This window comes from Drosophila nasuta, chromosome 2R (assembly GCF_023558535.2).
Source record: "Drosophila nasuta strain 15112-1781.00 chromosome 2R, ASM2355853v1, whole genome shotgun sequence".
In the NCBI taxonomy this organism is placed as follows: Eukaryota; Metazoa; Arthropoda; class Insecta; order Diptera; family Drosophilidae; genus Drosophila; species Drosophila nasuta.
In genome coordinates, this window is record NC_083456.1 from 5,196,705 (window position 1) to 5,217,178 (window position 20,474).

At 36.2% G+C, this 20,474-nt stretch overlaps 3 protein-coding genes across 4 annotated transcripts in view; 1 reads left to right on the plus strand and 2 right to left on the minus strand.

Moving 5' to 3' along the window:
- Positions 1-82: 82 nt before the first annotated feature.
- LOC132784564 (transmembrane protein 165) lies at positions 83-7,145 on the minus strand. Of its 2 annotated transcripts, XM_060790247.1 has the most exons (7): positions 7,098-7,145; positions 4,045-4,330; positions 3,687-3,974; positions 3,459-3,599; positions 1,750-2,319; positions 907-1,083; positions 83-840 (listed from the first exon to the last, which is right to left on the minus strand). In XM_060790247.1, exons 2-7 carry the CDS (start codon positions 4,222-4,224, stop codon positions 661-663), a joined length of 1,536 nt encoding a protein of 511 aa, XP_060646230.1. In that variant the 5' UTR covers positions 4,225-4,330; positions 7,098-7,145; the 3' UTR covers positions 83-660. The 2 variants fall into 2 exon arrangements, with proteins under 2 accessions (XP_060646230.1, XP_060646231.1); XM_060790248.1 differs by lacking the exons at positions 1,750-2,319; positions 7,098-7,145 and having other exon boundaries at positions 95-840.
- Positions 7,146-7,519: 374 nt separating this feature from the next.
- Positions 7,520-8,956, minus strand: LOC132786671 (3-ketodihydrosphingosine reductase). The gene is made up of 3 exons (XM_060793267.1): positions 8,714-8,956; positions 8,054-8,622; positions 7,520-7,991 (listed from the first exon to the last, which is right to left on the minus strand). Exons 1-3 carry the CDS (start codon positions 8,934-8,936, stop codon positions 7,761-7,763), a joined length of 1,023 nt encoding a protein of 340 aa, XP_060649250.1. The 5' UTR covers positions 8,937-8,956; the 3' UTR covers positions 7,520-7,760.
- Positions 8,957-9,468: 512 nt separating this feature from the next.
- LOC132784880 (serine/arginine repetitive matrix protein 1) overlaps positions 9,469-20,474 on the plus strand; it is a 37,331-nt gene continuing 26,325 nt past the window's right edge. The window contains 2 exon segments of the mRNA XM_060790771.1: positions 9,469-9,606; positions 10,146-10,490. Coding sequence (XP_060646754.1) covers positions 10,434-10,490 — 57 coding nt within the window. The 5' untranslated portion in view covers positions 9,469-9,606; positions 10,146-10,433.

Consider the following 20,474-nt stretch of genomic DNA (forward strand, 5'->3'; position numbering starts at 1 on the left):
TATCCATTTTGCAATACATTACCTGTCACAGATAAACAAAATAAAGTATCCCCCTCATAAAAACAACATTTTTGTTTTAACATTTAAATTTGCTCTTTTACTATTTTCTTCATACAAATATTGAGTAAATCATCGATAAAAATAGATTTTTCGTTTTTCGTTTCTTTTTTTTTTAAGTAAACATTGCTACGTTTGTAAATACAAAATTAGGAAAATTCAATCAGCTACTTAAAGAGGAGCTTAGGCAACCTAGTTAACAAGCACGCGTATGTACAAAATAAACTTTAATACTTAAAGCAAATTGGCTTTCGACTGAATACTCGAACAGTGTTAAGTGACGGGAAAAATTGAAAGCAATATATATTGGCAACTAAAATTTGTGGGATGTCATGGCTAAAGCGAAAAGCACTGAAGGCACTTTGGAGCTATCTTTTGGAGGCGATGTTCAATGTTCAAATTACTAAAGCAAAAACAAAACAAAATATAAATGGGCAGTTGAAGCAAAATATAACAGATGGCTAATAGAATATGCCTGTTGCTCCTCGGAGACTACGGTTAAATTACATTAGAATTTCTCTTTTACTTAGTTTGGTTATTCTCTTGGGGGTCGGGTCGTCAACAACAACAGGCTAGTTTAGGTGCACATGCAATTCGAATCATTTATAGATCATTTGGAGGCATAAGCACGGCGTAGACAGCGAAGCCAATAAATACAATGCCACCGACGATGGTGACAGTGCGCACCGAGATTTTGGAAGCCACTAGACGACCGCCAATCACAGCCAGACCAGTGCAGATGCAATGGCCGAGAATGCCGCCAACAATAACGCCATAAACGTCCTACAAAAGCAAAAAATTTAAATTTTGAATATATAAGCAAACAAAGATCTGTCTCCTAATACTCACCTTGCTAGCGGCTAGAATGATAGTTGTTAGTTGGGAGCGATCGCCCCATTCGGCAAGGAAAGTCATTGTAAATGCCTGGGCCAAGATGCGCATGGTGAAATAGGATGCACTGCGGTGCATTTTACGTCTTCCGCTCTCCGGATCATGCACCAGTGCAGCGTTAACATCGCGGTCCAGCTGTAAATTAATGCCAACAAAAAGAATATGGTTAAAATCGTTGAGAAATATAGCTGGCTTTGATGGATTAACTGTCAATTCGGTGAGGATTTATGTGCGCAAAATAAAAAGAAACAACGGAAATGAAAAATTGCACAGTTTATAAATAGAAAGTTTCAGAGATAACAAATATTTAAAAAGAGCACAAACGATCACTTCAAAACGAACAGATTTATAAAATTTGTATTTGTATTTTTTTTTTTAGATTCGAACCGACAACATGCAAAATAATTTTGTGTATATGTGTATGTGTTTGGAAGTATGCGTGTGCGTATGAGGGAAGGAACGTTTTGGCAATGGGAATGGCAATCAATTTTGCAAATCAGAAATGAAATGGAAACGAAACATAGCCAAAGGAAAATTACAAATACCATTCAACCGATTTGCCTACACACTAGTCACGTTGTTAATCACTTAAAAAATAATTGTTTTTTATAGTAAATTAAAATATGATTATCTCGTTAATGATGACCTTCATGTTTGTGTGTATGTGTGCATGAATGTGTATGTGTAAAATCACTGTTGATATTGTTCAAAAAGCAGGTGAAAACGTAAGCTGATGGAAACAACAAGAGTGAGACATTTGTTTGTTGTTGTTCTTGTGTGTTTTGGATCTGATCTTCTAACCCGTGCTTTAGCTGCAGCGCCCTCCTCGCCAATGCTGCCATTCAAACTAGTCATGCTATCGTGTCCGGCAAGAGGAGCCTTTGCTATGGTGCCCAGGTTTTGGGCGGAGGAGGATGTGGAACAGTTGGGATCAACGGAAGCATTCTGATGATGATTGTTGCGTGGGCTACTCGTATCACAATGGGTTTGTTCGGTTTGGTTCGATGAGGCGATCGATGCCGAGTGCGCGGGGCTGTTGCCGCTGTGGAACGTGGACATTTTGAGTTGTTCCACAACACGTCCGCCATCTTTGAGCAGCACTTCGGAGTCGTGATAATCCACATCGTTGCCGATTTTATCACAGCTATGTTGCTTAGTATTAGTTGAGTTTGCGGTGGTATTATTATTGTTGTGGTTGTTATTCTTCGGCTTGCGCTGGCGATGCTGCATCTCAGAGACATTGTTGGGATTGGGTGCAACGCTGCTGCGACCATGGATGAGGGCCTGCTCACTGGCATCCTCCTTGTCCGAGTTGCTGTTCTTGCGTTTCGTATCGGAATCCTCATACTTGCGGGTCGCTCGACGCATTAGCTGTCGGTTTAACACACACACACACACATTAGGCGATCGGAACGAAACGAGTTGAATCGAGTCGAGGAGTCGGGTTTACACGATAATTGATCAATTTTGGTTTGTATTGTTTTGGTTTCATTTTTTGAAAGAAAGAATAATTAAATTTGATATTAGCTATAATTGGTAAACAAATCGCAGACAATTTTGGGTTTGTTTGGTTTGCTTTTGATTAATTTTTATAAATTATTTATGCAATTAAGCGGCTTTTGTTTTTGCTTTTGGTTCTTGTTCGTTCTTGTCGCGTAGACTTGGAAAGTTGTTTAGTAACTTTTTTCGCAGTACTCATTTCTTGCACTTCATTGCGTAGTCGTGCAATTAGTCACATAGGCTTGCGTGTGTGTTTTTGTGTGTACTTTGTATATAGCGTATATTTAACAACAAAAGAATTAGGAAAACAAATTAATAAATTGCCATATCGATTAATCGGAATGGTATTTATCGTTGCCCGTGTTTCAATGTCAGTGTTCCGCGAATAAGCGTTATCCAAAAGTATTTGACTGTTCGTGTGATGACACCATATTTTGTTGTTTATGATTTATATTACTAATTGGTTAGTTATTGGAGTAATTAAAATTGGGAAACATAACAGTAAACTGTACAATATTTATAATTATCATAAGTAATTATTCTGGCTTAGCATCATGCAATTCATCCACAATTAGTATAATCACTTTGAATGAACCTCTTTGTATGAACCTCTGTGAGTTTAATTAGTTTTATATTATAGCTATTTTTGTATTGTATTGTATTGGTTGTTTGTGTTTTGTGGGGATTAACTATTACATATATTACTACAAAGTACAACTACGCGTAGTAGAAACTAAAGCGTTTAACAGGCAATAAAAAACTATTTACGAGCAAATGAAGTGATCGCCTTGTTGTTGTTGGTTCAAGTTTGTTTTGTCTAATTTACAGTCAAAATTATAGTATTATGTACAACCAATTAAGCGCAGCTTTTAACAAAAAATAACAAAGCGAGGATATAGCAAAAAAAGAAAACAAAATTAAAAAATTCAACATTTTGCTTCATTAGATTACTACAACTACAAGCTAACATTCAACTACAGATTTGAAAATATTGGAGATCGATCACTTACCTCATCCTCGCGCTTACGCAAATCGCTTTGAACCTCTTCGAGCTCCTCTTGGGCATCGGTCGGTTTCATTTTGTAACCATCGTACAACATTTTTAGACCAAATATTAAAAATAATGCAGTTGATATATAATACGTGTAAATCTGTCGAAAGATAAGAGCCAAGAAAATAAATAGATCGTAATCTCATCGCCTTGCAATCGCATCACATGATGCGAATGATCCACGTACCTTAGGAATAAAGTTTGCTGCCATGCCAAATACGCATGAGAGAACCGTCATAAGGGCCAAGGCGGCAATTGCACCGCCAAAGACTATCAAACGCGGGTGGCGCATTGCCATTATGGCAGCAATAAAGAAAGTCTTATCGCCTAGCTCTGTTAACAATATAACAGAGATCGATGCGGTGAACGCATCGAGAAAATTCCCCTCTGTCTTTTTCTCTGGCTCGATGTCAATGGACTTTTGTATATTCGCATTCGTAACGGCATTTATTACTTCTTGTTGTTGTTCCAATTCCTAAAAAGTAGACCAAATTCATTGATTAGAGAAATTCGTATTGAATGGCGTGCGTCCACGTCACACTTACCTTTTGTGGTGCCGGTAGATTATTCGCAACATCGTCGCCATCATTATCAAACTCCGCCGCACATATTGTGGAGAATGTAAGGACTACCATCAATGCCATGGCCATGTGCCATTTGGCTGATCTCTTCAGGTATACATTGTGTCTGGTCGTTTGCCAGAAATATGATTGATTTTGTGACATCTTCGTGTGTCTTTAAGCGTACTTTATAAGCGCCTCTTGTTTGTGACTCATGCAAAATCTGTGATCCGTCTTACAGGTAGAAAACGTGTCCAATTCGCCTGGCTATCTGCAATGAAATGAAACGCTTCAGTTGATTGCTGTTCTCTCTCATGGCAATAGTAGTATGTAGTACAATTATATCAGTGTATAAGCAAGTATTGTACACAGTTAACCATATAACTAATCAGTCAACAAGTGTTCTCGCGACACCACTATTTGTATATGGCAAACGGGGCGTAACAAGTCCATGTCTGTGTTGAACAAGCAAATCCCCGCGAGCAAACCCACAAAAATCAGACCGCCAACCTGGGCTATGCGATGTCTAGATAAGCGCACACTGCGTCAAGTGTCGATCTGCGTGCTGTTGATATGGTCAGAGCAAGTTAAATTAAAAGAGCCACAGTTCAGCTAACAATTGAGCGGCATGGCAATATTCCAATATACCACAATGTGGCAAAAACAACTTAAAATGGGGGGATATACATGTACATGCGTATAACTATATAGTGTACACATGTTGTTTGTGTCTTTTTATGAGAGCATATTGCCAAATGGACTTGAATACGTCAGAAGTGCCTACCATCTATCTATCGATTAGATAAAAATAAGCACGAGACACTCGTAAATATTTGCTACTGTGACTAGGGAATACTCTAGCTGAGATTGTGGTAAGGGAAGGGATTATACCAATATAAATGAATGAATGTTGTGGGCTCGAATCCCACTTCAGGCATTGTTGTCTCTACACTAAAAATTGTCATTCGTCTAACCATTTCACTTTGTATTTGTCCGTATGTGTTCACAATCCAACTGATAAGATGTTATATATGAAAAAATAGCAGGGCTCATTAGAAAACTGTTAATTCTGTTAATTTAATATTAATTAATTAAACAATTTACTTATTGCCTAAAAGTAAATAGAAGAGAACAAAAATGAATACATCATTTTTATTTCCGTGACTGATTGAATTACAACGATACCCAAACGGTAAGACTTAAGAGACCGCAACTTTGAAACAACATAAAAAACAAGGTTTAACTATTTAAAATTATAAATGAAACGTTGCATTTAATGTGTATTTCTTCACAAAATTTAGTTATGGTCGGAACCGTAGCAAGTAATTCAATTAATACCTTTCGAAGACACGTATACACAAATCTATTTCAAATTTCGTTCTCTAATGCACAAACTTGAAGTCGAAGCTGATATGCCTTTTTGGAAGAGTCTCGGAAGCCTCTCAAGCATATGGTATATACGTGACCAATTGCTGATATTCTACAGATTTCGTGGGAGCGTGTAGACATGTTCAAAATCATATTTGACGACATTTATAAATATGCTATAATTGTATGTCAATGTTCATTGAGCTCAAACTGTTATCGCGATTGTGTACTCGTCTTTATTGTACATATTTTGGTTCATAAATGTATACAAAGCGCAATTTGCAACGACAGTCTATACTAATACAAATATGTTCAACACTGTTAAGAAGCTTATCACATTTGCATAGTTGCTAGGCTTTGTTTAATCATTTATGTAAAATGGGTCCGGGTTACTGCGTTCTCCCTGAATCACAGCGTTTTACTTGATCTAATAATTATCTGGTTATTCATAATTTTAAAAAGATCCCATGGGGTGGTTTTTTTTATATGTACATATATACATATAAGAATGTATTGTGGCTTTCATTTGTTAAGAATAAATCATCGTCTCACAGGCTTTGTTAATTTTATTTTTATCATCACAGCAAAGTTCTTTAAATATTTGAACAATAAATAGAAGATAAATGGCCGCACTTGAAATTTTATGTTCAATCTGGCCAAAGACGCAATTAAAAGATATTTTTAAAAATAAAATTATATTACGTTAAACGTTCGCCTGCACCTTCTACGTAAACACATTCAACCTGTGTTTGTTGTTGCTTGCCACTCATGACGTTGCGACGAATGTAAACGGAAAACAGAACGAAAGATAAGCGAAGCAACAGAGCAAATAAACAACGTCAACGACATCGTTCACGATATTTAATTAATAATAAATTGAATTCAAATTACAATTCGCATACATACACATTCATTCGCATAAACAACTCGAATTACTTATATAATTGCTTTTGCAAAAAAGAGACAGGGACAACAACGGAAAGGCAACTAACTGTGCGAGCAGCTGACCGACAAATCAATTGACCGTTGCATTGCGTGAGACGCGCTCGTATTTAATGATACCCTGTACTCTTATACTGTTCTTCTATTGAATGACATTGAAAAGAAGACTAGGTTGTAAATCTTACAACAAAAATTTATCCACGTGTTAGCATAGTAGAGGGTATTCCATAGTCAACCAGCTAAGCTCCATACGAGCAGGTTTATTTATACAATTTTAATGGCCATTGAATACATTACTGACAAATATTTTTCACAATATTTTTTCCATTCAATGGCATTGATTTTCACTTGTTCATTAATTTTTTGCACAGAAAGAATACAATTATATTCTCAAAACCAAGTATTAGACATTGACGATTTTGATATTATTTACAATTCACCAAAGTGCCCGAATCTAAAAATAGGTATTACTAAGTTTAAATCAAGGGTCCTCTTTATTAAAATTGAGATGTATCTAGATTTTTGGGTTGCACTGTTGTCTTCGGCGCTGACGATAGCAAAATTTAATTAAACTGTTTCACAATATAAACATGTAATTTGCAATTACAGACACTTATTGCTACAAATGTAGTTAACATATTAGTTTTTATACACATGTAAATATAATTAATGCATTGAATTAGTTTAATTTTTGCCTAAAACCAATTAAACAACAAACACGTCCTTACATCGGCAAAACTCTTTATGTAGTGTGACTGTAAGATGTATTGCAAAACATACCATTTTGATTTAAGAAATATACTACATTAGAATAGATAAATAACTTGGTCACTCTATTATTAGTGATGTGCGAAATTATCAAGAACGCACACTTGTAAATGCACACTTTTGAATTATTATTTATTTACCTATGGTATTAATTTGCATTAGGAATATTTTGTTTAAAAATACAAATTATAAAACGATGTATTGACGCTTTTATAGCAATACTGTAGTTATAATTTTTATTATCAGTTTATTACTCTTATCTTATCACATGTAGACATGATAATTAGCTTCCATTTATTATTCAATTAAATGGCTTCGAACGGTTAAGTTTTCTATGCGGAATAAGAAATTATATTTGACTTTTTTTTCCAAAAATGAATTATTTTTATTTGATCGAAATAAACACAAAATTCTAAAACAAAACCCTATACAAATATTGTTAAACAGTTATAGTTATCTAAATAAATTATTTACGTAAGCGTTACATAAGCTAACTGGATTGTTTGGTATAAGTTTGTAGAGTATACATTGATACTCATGGGATGAACATGGAATACAAAATGCAAAGTACACTTGAATAAGCAATATAAGGCCATAATTGACGTACAAGAATGTGTTTAGGATTATGTGCTCTGATCTACTTTAGCGGATTGTTGGGCAGCACGATCTTCTCTGACACATTTATTAATGATGCCATTAAAGTATTTGTGGAGCCCATAGCTGAAAAGACGCACTGGTCCAATGACAAACGAATGCAGTAAATTGGTAAAGAAGCCATTCCACGGTAATAAGCCGCCACCTACCATCGTAAGCAGCCAGCTCTCAACGCCCACAGTTGATATAAAGTTTCCCTTCTGCAAACATAAAACAACTAGTTAATGGGAGCAATTGGGATATGTTTCATCATGCAGCTGACCAGAGCATCCTTAAGTATTGCACGTGCCATAACCTCGGGCTCGAGCAATCCACCGCCTCCCGAAATGATTTTCGTTGCACGTGGTTTTGACTTCTCTTCCTCCTCGAATCCAGGCGTATTTGTATCGCAGGGCAGCGCCAAAGTCACAGAGACCCCATGAGTACGCGACTCCATGGCAATTGTTTCGGCCATGGCGCGTAGGGCAAATTTGCTGGCGGAGTAGGGTCCATAGCCGTAAATGCCAAACATGGCAGCCTGCGACGAGGTGAGCACAATTATTCCATCACCGGCTTTCTTCATCTTGGGCAGCACATAACGTGTGCAATTGTAGCTGCCAAAGAAGTTGACATTCATCAGTTTGTGAACATCGGCGACTGCAACCTCTTCGAATACGCCACAGATGGCCATGCCGGCGCAGTTAATGAGTGCATATATGTCGCCAATACTCTCTTCTAGCTCGCCAAGTACACGTGCTACTTCATCATAGTCGCCGCCAATGTCCAGGCTGCGATATTGAAATTTTTGTTCGGGTCGCTGGCGTATTACCTCCATGAGTGCCACGGCTCCCTCTGTGGCAAGGAATTTTGCATAGTTTCACTTTATGTGCAGTTCAAATAGAAGCCCGTTTTACAGGTTTTCTTTCGAGTCGGTTCAACTCACCCAACAATTTTTGGTCTCTTGCGATTACTGTAACACTGGCGCCTTTCATCGCACACTCGACGGCCAAGGAAAGTCCAATTCCCCGGGAGCCACCGGTGACGACGACATGGCGGCCGACAATGCTTTTTGCTTTCTTGCCCATTACGAATATAAATATGAAAACGTGAATAACAATAGCAATGGCCAACCACAAAAACACTTCCCACTGCATAGTTGTAAACATTTATCACCTGTGCTGTGAGTGTGACCATAATCTTAATTTTTAACATATACGGCTTAACAGCAATATATATCAAAATACTGGAACGTCAATAATTACCACCTGGTCACTTTTCATATGGCACGTTGGTATTTTTTCAAAACGCTCTTAAAAAGGCGCGACAATTGAAATTGTGACAAATTGGAAAAGTTGATATTTATGATGTACGTTCTTACTGTGTCAATAAGAAACACCATTTATTGTTAATAAATATCAATATAATAAATAAAAAAAATGTTTAATATAATTTTGTTTGATGATTTCATATCATATGTTTGAAATTGGGTTCCAAAGCATGTTCCAATGAGCGGCCAACAGCTGCCCACGAAGCTCCCCCGGCGCGCTGCACAACTTCCAAGCGCTGCGTCAACTCCAACGCCGACGCTTTGGCTTCACTTAACACTCACATTCACATTCACGCTGGGTGGTTTGGCGGCGTATTTCAACCACTTCTGTTCACAGCCGACGACAGTTGGCAGCGCACATTCAGTTCAGTCGTGTACGTAACGTCGTCGAGTTGCAAACGTTTGCGGTAAATCGCAAATTATTAGACCCATAAGCAGCAGCAGTAGCAGCAGCAGCACTGGCATCAGCAGCAGCAGCAGCAGCGGTGCATTCAAACTTAATTTGAAAAGTGTGTTTAGTGTTAAGTAAAAAATTGTTGTGCGAGCTCAAGTAAAAGGCAAATGTTGCGCTTCACTGCTCGTTAATCGCAAATTAGTGCAAACAAAAGAAAAAAATTCAAACAAGCAGAGCAACGTAAAGCGGCAAAAAGTATTGCATACCACTCGGCTGTCATGAAAAATAGATATCGATTTGCTCGCTGACGGGGAACAAACGAATTGTGGAGGAATAGCAGTGGGGAACGATACGAATACAAATTTAATATGAAAATCCAAAAGTCTGCCACATATAGATATGAGCACGTAGGCAGTTGTAAATTATGCATTAATTGGCTCAATTGTGTGACTTTTGCGACGGCATAAGCTTCCTTTCCATGCTTTGCGTGCGTGTGTGTGTGTGTGTGTTTGTATGGCTTAGGCGTATACATTGCTGTGTGTGTGTGTGCGAGTGTATGAGATCATCATTATAACAGCAGTTGCCGTCGCCTGCTGGTATGCAATACTTCTTATAACGCTTCAAGCGCGCTCTGCTTCTTTCTCCTTCCCACAGCTGCGGGCACATTTAAAAATCGAATCTCGTTTGGTCTATGACAATACAAACGCACTTTCTTCGCAACGCATTAACCAGGTGCGTGTGCGTATAGAGAGGAGAGAGCAAGATAAAAATATATATTTAAGAGTAAGCGGCGCGAGTGTGTTTTTGTGTATGTGTTAGTACGGTTGTTGCGCCTCAAATTGAACACATTGAACACACAATTCATAAATCAAATCAGTAAACGCGAGTGTGTTTATTTTGTATTTCGGTAATTTGGTTCGACAACAATAAAAGCATTTCCCTATGATTGGCTCATTCTGGAATCTGTGCAGAGCGTGCCCATCAATGCCGGTAGACAAGGTACGTACAACTAATATGCTTCTAAAGAAATGAAAAAAAAAATCAGGACAACATAACTTGCGGTTTCTTAGCCCACTTTCATTGTTTGTCCTAAACTATTTTAGTATTATTTGAGGATTGGGGTGAAAATCGTGTGATTTATGTGCGCCAGTTGTGTGCGACATATTTTTATTTTTATTGCATACTTGCAAGCGACAAGTGAAGGGTGCAATTCTGCAGACAAAATGGGGTGACTGCCTTGAATTTATGAGTTGTTCGAGAGGGTGTTGCACTGCAGCATGATTATATCATGGGATTATGGGTGCATATATTTGATTTAATGAATCTGCTGCCATCAACAATTTGTGGGAAATATTGTAAATAATATCAATTATATGGTAATTTCGATTGTAAACGCGCATAACAGATGTTTATTGCTGGGGTGTTTATATCGGGATTATTCTAATAATATCTCACTTTAAGTGTGAGCATTATTTATGAATAAACTGCGATAAATAACTCATTTTAGTTCTTTAATATTATGATTCATGGTAAACATAATGAAATGAGTAAAAAAGTAAATTTAATTTATTTCCTCCGACTGAAAATCAGTCAGCAAAAGTTTAAATATATTTGCACCATTATATATATTTTTTGTTGCCTGTCTTCAACTACAATCCTTGGAGCGTCAGAAAAGGGAGTTTTAGTTTCGCAAACATGCAATGCTATCATGACACACACCCAAAACAACAAGAGAAAAAGCATAAGAATGAAGTCAGAAAAATAAAAAAAACAAATCTGCTGGCATAGAATAAATTAAAGTACATTACGCTCGACACTAGTCGCGTCAGCAATGGGACAGACAGAAAGAAGCCAGTGCTAGAAAAATAATCAATATGCCATATATGTGGCCTAAAGGAGCTCCCGGCCCCTCTAGCAGCGTCAGCCGGCCGGGGAGCGACTTAGACTTTGGCACCCGGCGCCGCGACGACAGGCAACGAATTAAATTCGAGCACGAAACACAGAAATCGCCTGCTGCCTGGCTTTCCAGTTGTGGAACGCGTGGTGGTGGTGTTAAGGGGGGGTGGGGGAAGTGAAGTACTTTGCAGAACAGCTGATTCATCAAATTTAAGCTAAGGCTAAGTGCGAGTAGAGCCGCACTGAAAAGTATGCAATGCTTTTTGTCGTTTCCTGGCACAGCTGTTGGAAGAGAGCGTGCGCATGGGCAAAACACGAACCGAGAGAGACAGACAGAGAGAGCTAAAGAGAGCGATGGGAGAGTTCGTGTTGTCTGCCGGCTTTTTAATAGTACTCACTTTGTCATTGTAGCTTCGTTTGCTGTTGTTGCTCTCAGTCTCTCTCTCTTTTGCGGCCATATGACGTGCAAAGGCAAATTGTCTTGCGGTATTACATCAGCGCAGCGCAGTCAAACTTTTATTGCGCCACCTTTACCTCCACCGTTACTTTAATAACAACAACAATAACAGCAGCGATGCCAAGAATAACAACAACGGACTTTGCTTTCCTGGGCGCTGCCGGCTAAGCGTCGCCACTGCCAGAGCTACAGCTACAGCCAGTGGCAGTGCGGCATGCTCCTAGCTAGTTGACGCTTGCTGTATCGCATGCCAACGTCTTATCGATTCGGCTCACATTCTGGCTCTTAGTCACTCCTTAGACTAAGAAGCGTAGTCAGCTGGCGACGCCTAGCAGTAATGCATTCCATTGTTGCACTTATCTAATGTAAACTTACCCCACACACACACACTCACATACACACAGACAGGGACGCACAGACACACTTGTTGTTATTGTAATAGCACGTGTCCTTTGTCCTGTACTGTGTGCCCTATCAGCCCATATCATCAATATGCATGTTGCGGCCAAACGAACAGTTGCCATTGTCCTGCGGCCTATCACTCGAATAGCTTTGAGGCCAGCAATATCACATTTACTTAAGGAACTGCAATCTCTTAAGGAATTTCGATGGAATCTGTCAGCAGCATTGTTACTTCAAAACATTTACATATGCTTAGAAGTTTCTTTGAATCTTCATTTTGAAAGTCTCTTTGCCGTTCTGAGCTGCACTTACTCGAGATTTAATTTTTTTTGGAAAGTTAATTTGATACTTTCTTTCTTTAATAAGTAGTTCAGTTCTCTTCACTTTAATAAGTAGTTCAGTTATAAGCAAACAATCAATTTAAAATGCTGTTAAACTTACAGAAATGTAATTTGACCATCGGATAAAATTTTTGCTGTTTATCTTTATTTTAATATGGACATTCCCAGATAAGCCCATAGCAAGACGGTATATTTATATAACAGTAAATATAAAATGTTTACTGCATAGATTATGTACATAGATAATAGATAAACAAACCAGTATTCAAAATTTGTTGTGGAGAATTCCATTTTTTTATTATGGTTTTTATTTGTTTTCTCTTAAATAATGTTGCCAAATTCAATGATTGTCAAACTTTCTGATGTGAAGTTGAAAATGAATTATCTTTTTCATCTATGAAAACGATAAATCTTATAGTAGTATATGCTCGTCTTTTATTATAGAAAATTAAATTTCATTGCAAATTTGAAAGTCTGAATTTTTGGCACTCATCTCAGATCTTAGAGACTATAAAAGATAAAATTTGTTCCAAATTTTTTCTAAGCCCACTTCCCGACCCGGAAAATGAAATTTCTTCTACAATTTACTTCTTAACTATGGCAATGAGTCTTGACAAGAAAATGTGGTTTCTTATAGATATTTCAAAAGCTCTGTGATGCTAATTGCGATTAGTATTTACCTTTTCGAAAGATTTGTACTCCAATGCACACTGTCGAAAAGAATTCAATTATGGATACCTAATGGAAATCTTTACATTTCAATTGGCAACTCAGTTTTGAACTTTGTATCGTTGATTTCCTATGCCCGATGGCAATGTGCATTCAAAGCGCGTCAAGCGAACAGTTTGCACTCCCAACGACCACAGCAATTTGCACATTTTCTCTCTGCATTTCTCTAATCTCTAGAAATGAAAGCGCCAAAGTGGAATAGCAAGAGGGGAATCCCCACAGCATCGGCCACAAACAAAAGAGAAAATGGGAAGTTTACTCAATTTAAGGGCTGTGTTGGATCCAATCTCCATGGAACAGCACTGCTGACTGCGCTATGAAACTTTTCTAATTATTTGTGGGGTCAGCTGTTTCTGCAGATACTTGTTCCTTGTTATACTCTTGGGGTGTTCAACATTGAGATACACTTGCCAAGTTATGAATATTAAGTATTTGGAGCAGCGATCTGATATAAGAACTTAACACCATTGTATTGTTATTTTGAATCGAGATATAGTTTTTTCTTATAATGTTTATTTAAAATTAAAATCTATATAAAATATATAGAAATCAAAACGAAAAAAAAAGCATTTTGAGAAGGATTTTTTTTGATAGTCTTTAAAACATCTTTAATCTTCGAATAATACATTTAAATTCAGAGAGATTGCGCCACGATTTTTGTTACATATAATAATAACTACAGTATTTTTAGTTATATTTATAGTTCCTGAAAATTTGGTTGGGATCAGTTAAAAATTGTTGAAGTTTTTCAAGAAATAATGTTGTATGGCAAAAAACCGCTACTAAATTGGGTTTTAGTTGCTTTGCCTAATAATCTAGTTCATATATTTAGTACTTTATGGTTTATTTTGAATGTAGTACTATATCCAAATACCAAATATAACCATCAGTATATTTTTAGTATTTTTCGGAATATTAATTCGGTATATTTTTAGAAAATGGTTTTATTAAAAGCGGGTAGCGGATATCTCACACAGCTTTCTTCTTTCTTTTCATTATTTATTTTTTTTAAATTTTTCATGCAATATTTTTATTAAACTCTTTAAGCTTTAATGGCAGCTCGTCAGAGTTTCCCTAATTGGGGAATAAATATGCGCAGACATGTTTTGGTAGTAATCAAAATTGTGTAATTTGCATTTTTTGCTCACGTCGCGTCGTGACAGGGTAACATTTTTTACTTTTTACATTCTTTTGCTGATTGCTTTGACGTTGCCACATGACAGCTGCGAGTTTGTTGTTGAGAAACAATTTGTATACTCTTAATGATATGAATAATAAATAAAAGAAGGTTTTGCAGATCTGGTGAGGATAATAAAATAACAATGTGTTTATGCCCAAAAGACTGATATTCAGATGATTTATTCTATGAACAATTTAAAATTTATTAAAAAACAGATCTACAAAGACGATTGTGAGCTTTAAGTCCAAATGGTTTGCATTTTGTGATTTTAATATTTGCATATTTCCGACACAATTCAGGCAATCGCATGCAGAAGGCATATAAAACTATACCCTATATTATACAAATATTTGCCGTTTGTTGATTTTTCCTGCATTAGTCGAACTGAAGTGCATTTTTAGGTTGAATACGATATACTTTTTATTAGTTTTTTCTTTGATATTTTCTTTAATACTCCCTTAACGGGTTCGCTTTATGATGACATTTAGTGCTAAAACATTTTTATTATTTTGTGCCAGTTGACAAACTGGAGAAAGATTATTAGTGATTGGGCTTTTTACGAAAAATGTGTGGAAAATAAACCATAACAATAACATAATCTTAAATCCAACAATACAATTATTTTTATATAGTTTTATTTGTAGTAGCATGCGTAATATGGCACTTTAGACTTGACTTTGGGTCAGCCAGAGTTGCATTCAATACTATCGAGGAGAAATCTGTCAAATGATAAATTGGCGTGTGTTTAACTGTTTGACTTGCAGTTGGCGTGTTAATCAAAGCCAATTGCTTTATTGATTTTTGCGCCAGTCATTAAAACCTACACGAATTTCCAGTGAGCTTTGCGCTCTGCCACACGAAAGGCCTGTCGAAACTTTACAAAAACACACCAAGACACACCCACCTTCAAATGCATCAATGTCAGGCGATACAACTGTAACTGCATTATACTCATTCCAGTAAATATTTCTGTTTTTTCCATTTAAAGACGCTCAATGTCAACTACAACTCATTTGCTGCTCATTTCCGTTGAACGAATTTAACATAAAATATGAAAAGTTATAATTAAATTGCCATCTTTGTAAAATAGTCGCTCAGAGTGAATGTTGTTAGCTTCCCATATGCTGAGATCCACACGTCAACTCAATCTGGTCGAGGCATCCGTCAGCATGCGGCAACATCCTGTGACAGCCTGTTGGCCTCGTCTAACGTATTTCAATTTCAATTTTCTGCCTGTGAACTAATGCAATTATAATAATTTCCGCACGTAAGTGAATGGATTAGAGAGCAGGTGCTCTGCCAGCTGCATGATTCTGGGTATTTTTATCTCTCTCTCCCTTTCTGTCTGACTCTCTCATGGCTGCATTTGTCGCAGTTATCCGTGTTGGCTGAAGACCAAGTTGGTTGTCTGCTTGCTTTCTTGCTTTCTTGCTGGCTGCTGTCATCGTTGATAGTAATTTCATGGCATATTTTTGGGGTTGGCAACATTTGTGTGCAGCACGAGTTGTGGCCCGAAATGGTCTGTGGAAATAATTTTAGATCGTAGAGGTTGCTTTCAAAGACACTCAAGTGCAATTTCAATCAATTAAAGAGAGCAAAGCTTGTACAATTTGATTAGTGCTCTGCCATTCTCAGTATAAATAAATAATGTTTTCAAAATCAACACAACTCGAATTGACACTCCAAATGCCACAGACATCACGTGCACTATACTTTCACAAAAATCTGTGCATTTCATTTAGATAAACAAGACTTAACCACTACTTTTAAAGTAAATCTCTGCACTCAGACAATGCGTTAAGGAAAATCCACACTCTATCTGAAAAGTCTGCATCCACCTGTACGCCATGGCATTTATAGACAAAGCCAACTTCTGAATGAAATGTTAAACGCTCAGTTCTCTGAGTATGGAGTACCGGCTCAAGCCAAGCATTTGTAACTTTTTGCACTTTGTTTCTACTACTTTCTATGGCATTAGATTTATGTATGGTACTCGTATATATACGTATGTGTGTGTTGAATGGAAAATTATATAACTTTGTTCTGCTGCAAGTGTGCATTTCTAGTGCGTTTGAAATGTAAAAATACGAGTAGCAGCAAAAAAAAAGAAAACTTTTACTTAACAATAGAAGAGCGTAAAATATTTAAGTGGCATATGAAGCAGTGGCCGGATTAGTTGGCAAGGCTGAGCAGGATGTTGAGCGAGGTTTGGCATTGCCTGGCTTGTTGCAGCGAGCAGCTTTCGTATGACCTTATTTGCGTATACGTAATATTCGCAGCAGTATTTTCTTGCCAAATACGCGAAGTGCCATTGGCACATGGCAGAAAATAAAACATATTGAAGGCAAAAATAAAACATCGAGAAGGCGATGCGAATTTTCAGAATTCAATGCAATACATATACATAAAAATTTGTGTACATTCAGGCCACAATATTTATATTTTATTATGTATGTATTTTCACGAATTGCTAGCAATAACTTGGCATTCTGTCAGACCGGGAAAATATCAAATAAATTACTACAATAATATAATGTATCGTTTAAAAATCATTTCCACACGGATTTGAAATTATTGTAGACAAAGTATGGGAATATCTTAATGGATGCTTAGATTGAAATTTATACTTTAAGCTCGATTCCTCGAGTTTGGCTCAATGTCATTAGTTGTCATTGCTCTTTCGGCTATAATTTCATAAAACTTTTGGTATTGTCGCAGACAATGCAGCATTTGCTAACAGTTTTGCACAAGAAATTGTTAAGCTGGTAACTGCAACTGCAACTGCAATATAAATACATACACTTACACACCTAAGCATAATGCACAACATTATAATGCAGTTCGTTACTTGGCAATTTGATACAATGCAACGGAATGGAAATAGATATAAAAGAGATAGAAGCGCACACAATAGAAGAATACGAGCATATAACGATTTGTGTACTTGTTGTCAACGTATATATATTTATTTAGTATTCTGCAGTGCCATTTGATGCTGCATTGTCCTAATGGCATTCATCTACAGTTTTCAATTGCTGGCATTGGGGGATGAGTTCAGAACTTAGTTCAACTCGATTTTGGTGGCCGATTATATAACTCAAAGCTCGCATAAACACTCAATAGTTTAGTACAAGGATTTCGTAGTAGTCTTCTACTAAGTTGTCTAAGAGTCTACTAAATGTTTATAGTGTTATTTTATTTAAAAGTAATTAAACCCTATATAAAACCTTTAAGTTTATAATTGTATGTCAGAAAATAATCGGTAAATATTACATTTTGATCTAAATAATAAAGAACCATTTTTTTATTTATCTCAAATCATGGCGAGTCCATTAAGTTTGTGTTCATTATTAATTGAGTGCTTAAGTATTTTTTATTTTAATTCATTTTGATTGTCCGAGTAGTAGAATTAAATATTTCACGAATGCAATAGAAAGATTATACAGATGCTAATTTCTTTTGTATTTTTCGCAACTTTTAGTGGATGTCATTAATCAAAAGAGCTTTAGCACAAATGCCAAGCATATGCGTATTTTTGGCTTCATTACTCACATTTTGATATTGCTTGACTATGGCAAAGTCACGAAACTTGGCCAAAAAAGTTGCCAAGTATGAACAAAAAATGGGAGCTTTAGTTTCACAATAATGTTGTAATGGAAACTTTTCCTTGGATCCATAATCTTAATGTGTAGTGAACATTAGCTAGTGTTTATAGATATTTTGTTACTATTATGTAAAAGGCATATTGGCAAGGAGAAACAAAAATGACTAAACATGTTGCGGATGCTGGTTGAGTCCCTTCAAATTGTTGACGTCATTTAAAGTTGTTTTTCCTTCACGCAGCTTACGTCAGTGATTAGCAATTCTTTGGCCAAATTTAAATTACATAAATTGAAATAATTTTAAAGAGAGGTCTGGATTAGCTCTTTATTAAGAGCTAAGATTTCAGGAAATTTTTGTCTTTTACGACAAAATATATATTTTCGTACTTTCTTTTTGTTTTTTTCGGACGAATTTGAAATTTTTTGCAAGTATCTTAAAAACGAAATATTATATAATACTTTACGTAATATTGCAAAGAGTTACCCATTCGTATATAAAAGTCTCTGTCCTGGAGAGTGACTGGTTATTCAACTACATTCTAAACGGTGGCACCTAAAAAGTTTATTCCTTCACAATAAGAACAAAAAAGCAATTAGCGAAAAAACTTGTTTTTTTCCAAATATTTCTATATATTTCAAATGTTATATTTATCCCATGTAAAATAACTTAAGAAAAAAAAACAACATATTTTCGCATGTATCAGAATAGGAGAATATCGGCCAACATTCTTTGGTAGTCAAGTCACGCGATGTTTGACGGTGTGAAATCCAAATGCATCTCGCTACAACACAAAATGCAATTCTGTGCAAATTGCTTTACCGATTTTTATAAATAATTCTTCATCAACTGCTTGAGAATTTGTATCGTTTTGTATTTTCATAATTTAGTAATTTTATAATTTAGTTTGGTTATGAGGACCTGTTTTACATTAGTGCGATTCAAAACATATAGTTGCCCATTTTTTTGCTGTGGAAGCAGCTAAACAGCCTTGTTTAAATGTGAAAATATGTGGTGGCTATGGAAATGAAGCATAAGAAGCGTTTTTTTCTAAATTTATCAAAAATCACAAAAAAACATCGCAAACTTCGTACGATTAGTAAAATATAGAGCTCTCGCACTATTTGCTTCTGCTCTAAATTTTTACAAATTTAGATTCAACTCGTGTTCAAGTATTAATTAGAACGAAATACGTGTTTTTGCTTTTGTTTTTGAATTTTTTTCTAAACGTAAAATAAAATTAATTTGCGAACTACATTTCACAAATTAAAACTAATTTGATTATAAATCTTTAAGCAAATTGATTTATATGATTTTTGCTTCGGGGTCTGAACATCAGGTTCCTGGACAATTTTTAGCTTTTGATTGCCGTCTAGGTTTAAAAAATAACAATATTGAATACTCGCAGTCGTCTCACCTGAATGTTCAAATTACGAAGTAACTTTTTGACATCATTCTGTTGTTTAAATCTATTTTATTGTCGCACCCGACAATTGGTACATGGAGCTCGACGGGATATCATAAAATATTATGAGGCATTGTGCCTGGACAAACATTAAATTGTATTTTTTTGCGATCGGTATAAAATGCCGATTCAATCACATCAGCACATAACTCTCTTGTCTTGTGTTGATTGATAAATGTCGTTTTACTGGGTACTAATAGTAGATATTTATGGTAAAACAAGGTGGATTGCCTTCTATAGACATAGTGAGAAAAGTTATGCGTAAATCTAATTTATATTGTCTGTCTGTCAAAGACGATAAGTATTTTGTTTTAAAGCCAGAGCTTACTTCTATGCTTCCACTGAAAGTTAACAAAATTCATAGTTCAAATATTATACTAGTTATCATAAACAGAAAATTGGTTGGCTTAATCCGAGCATTTGGGTTTGTTAGCTATGTATTAAATTAATGTGTATGCACTTAAGCCAGAACCACTTTGGATACCCTTAGCATAGCGCGTGCCATCGATCGCATTGTCAGCATTGTCACTATGAGTACACATACACTCATTCATCCATTTTGCTAGTGACTCACACACTCACTCATTCACACGTACATGCGCATTCACTCAAGCGGCAATAAAAGTATAAAATGCGCCAACAGTTTGCTAAAGAAACTACATAGTTTTGAAGGTCTCAACGCAAGAATATCACATTTCATGATAATTGCGTAGCTTTCTAGCACATTTTAAAGCACTTTAAGGTGCATGCTATAGATACGTATGTCCATTATGTTGAAAGACACTTAACAGTAAGACATAAATATATACTGTGCACATAGCAGATATTGCATTGTGAGACAAGCTGCAGGCAATGACAAAGACAGCTAGACAGCCAGACATTTAAAATTTCTCGAAGGGGAATCAGACAGGAA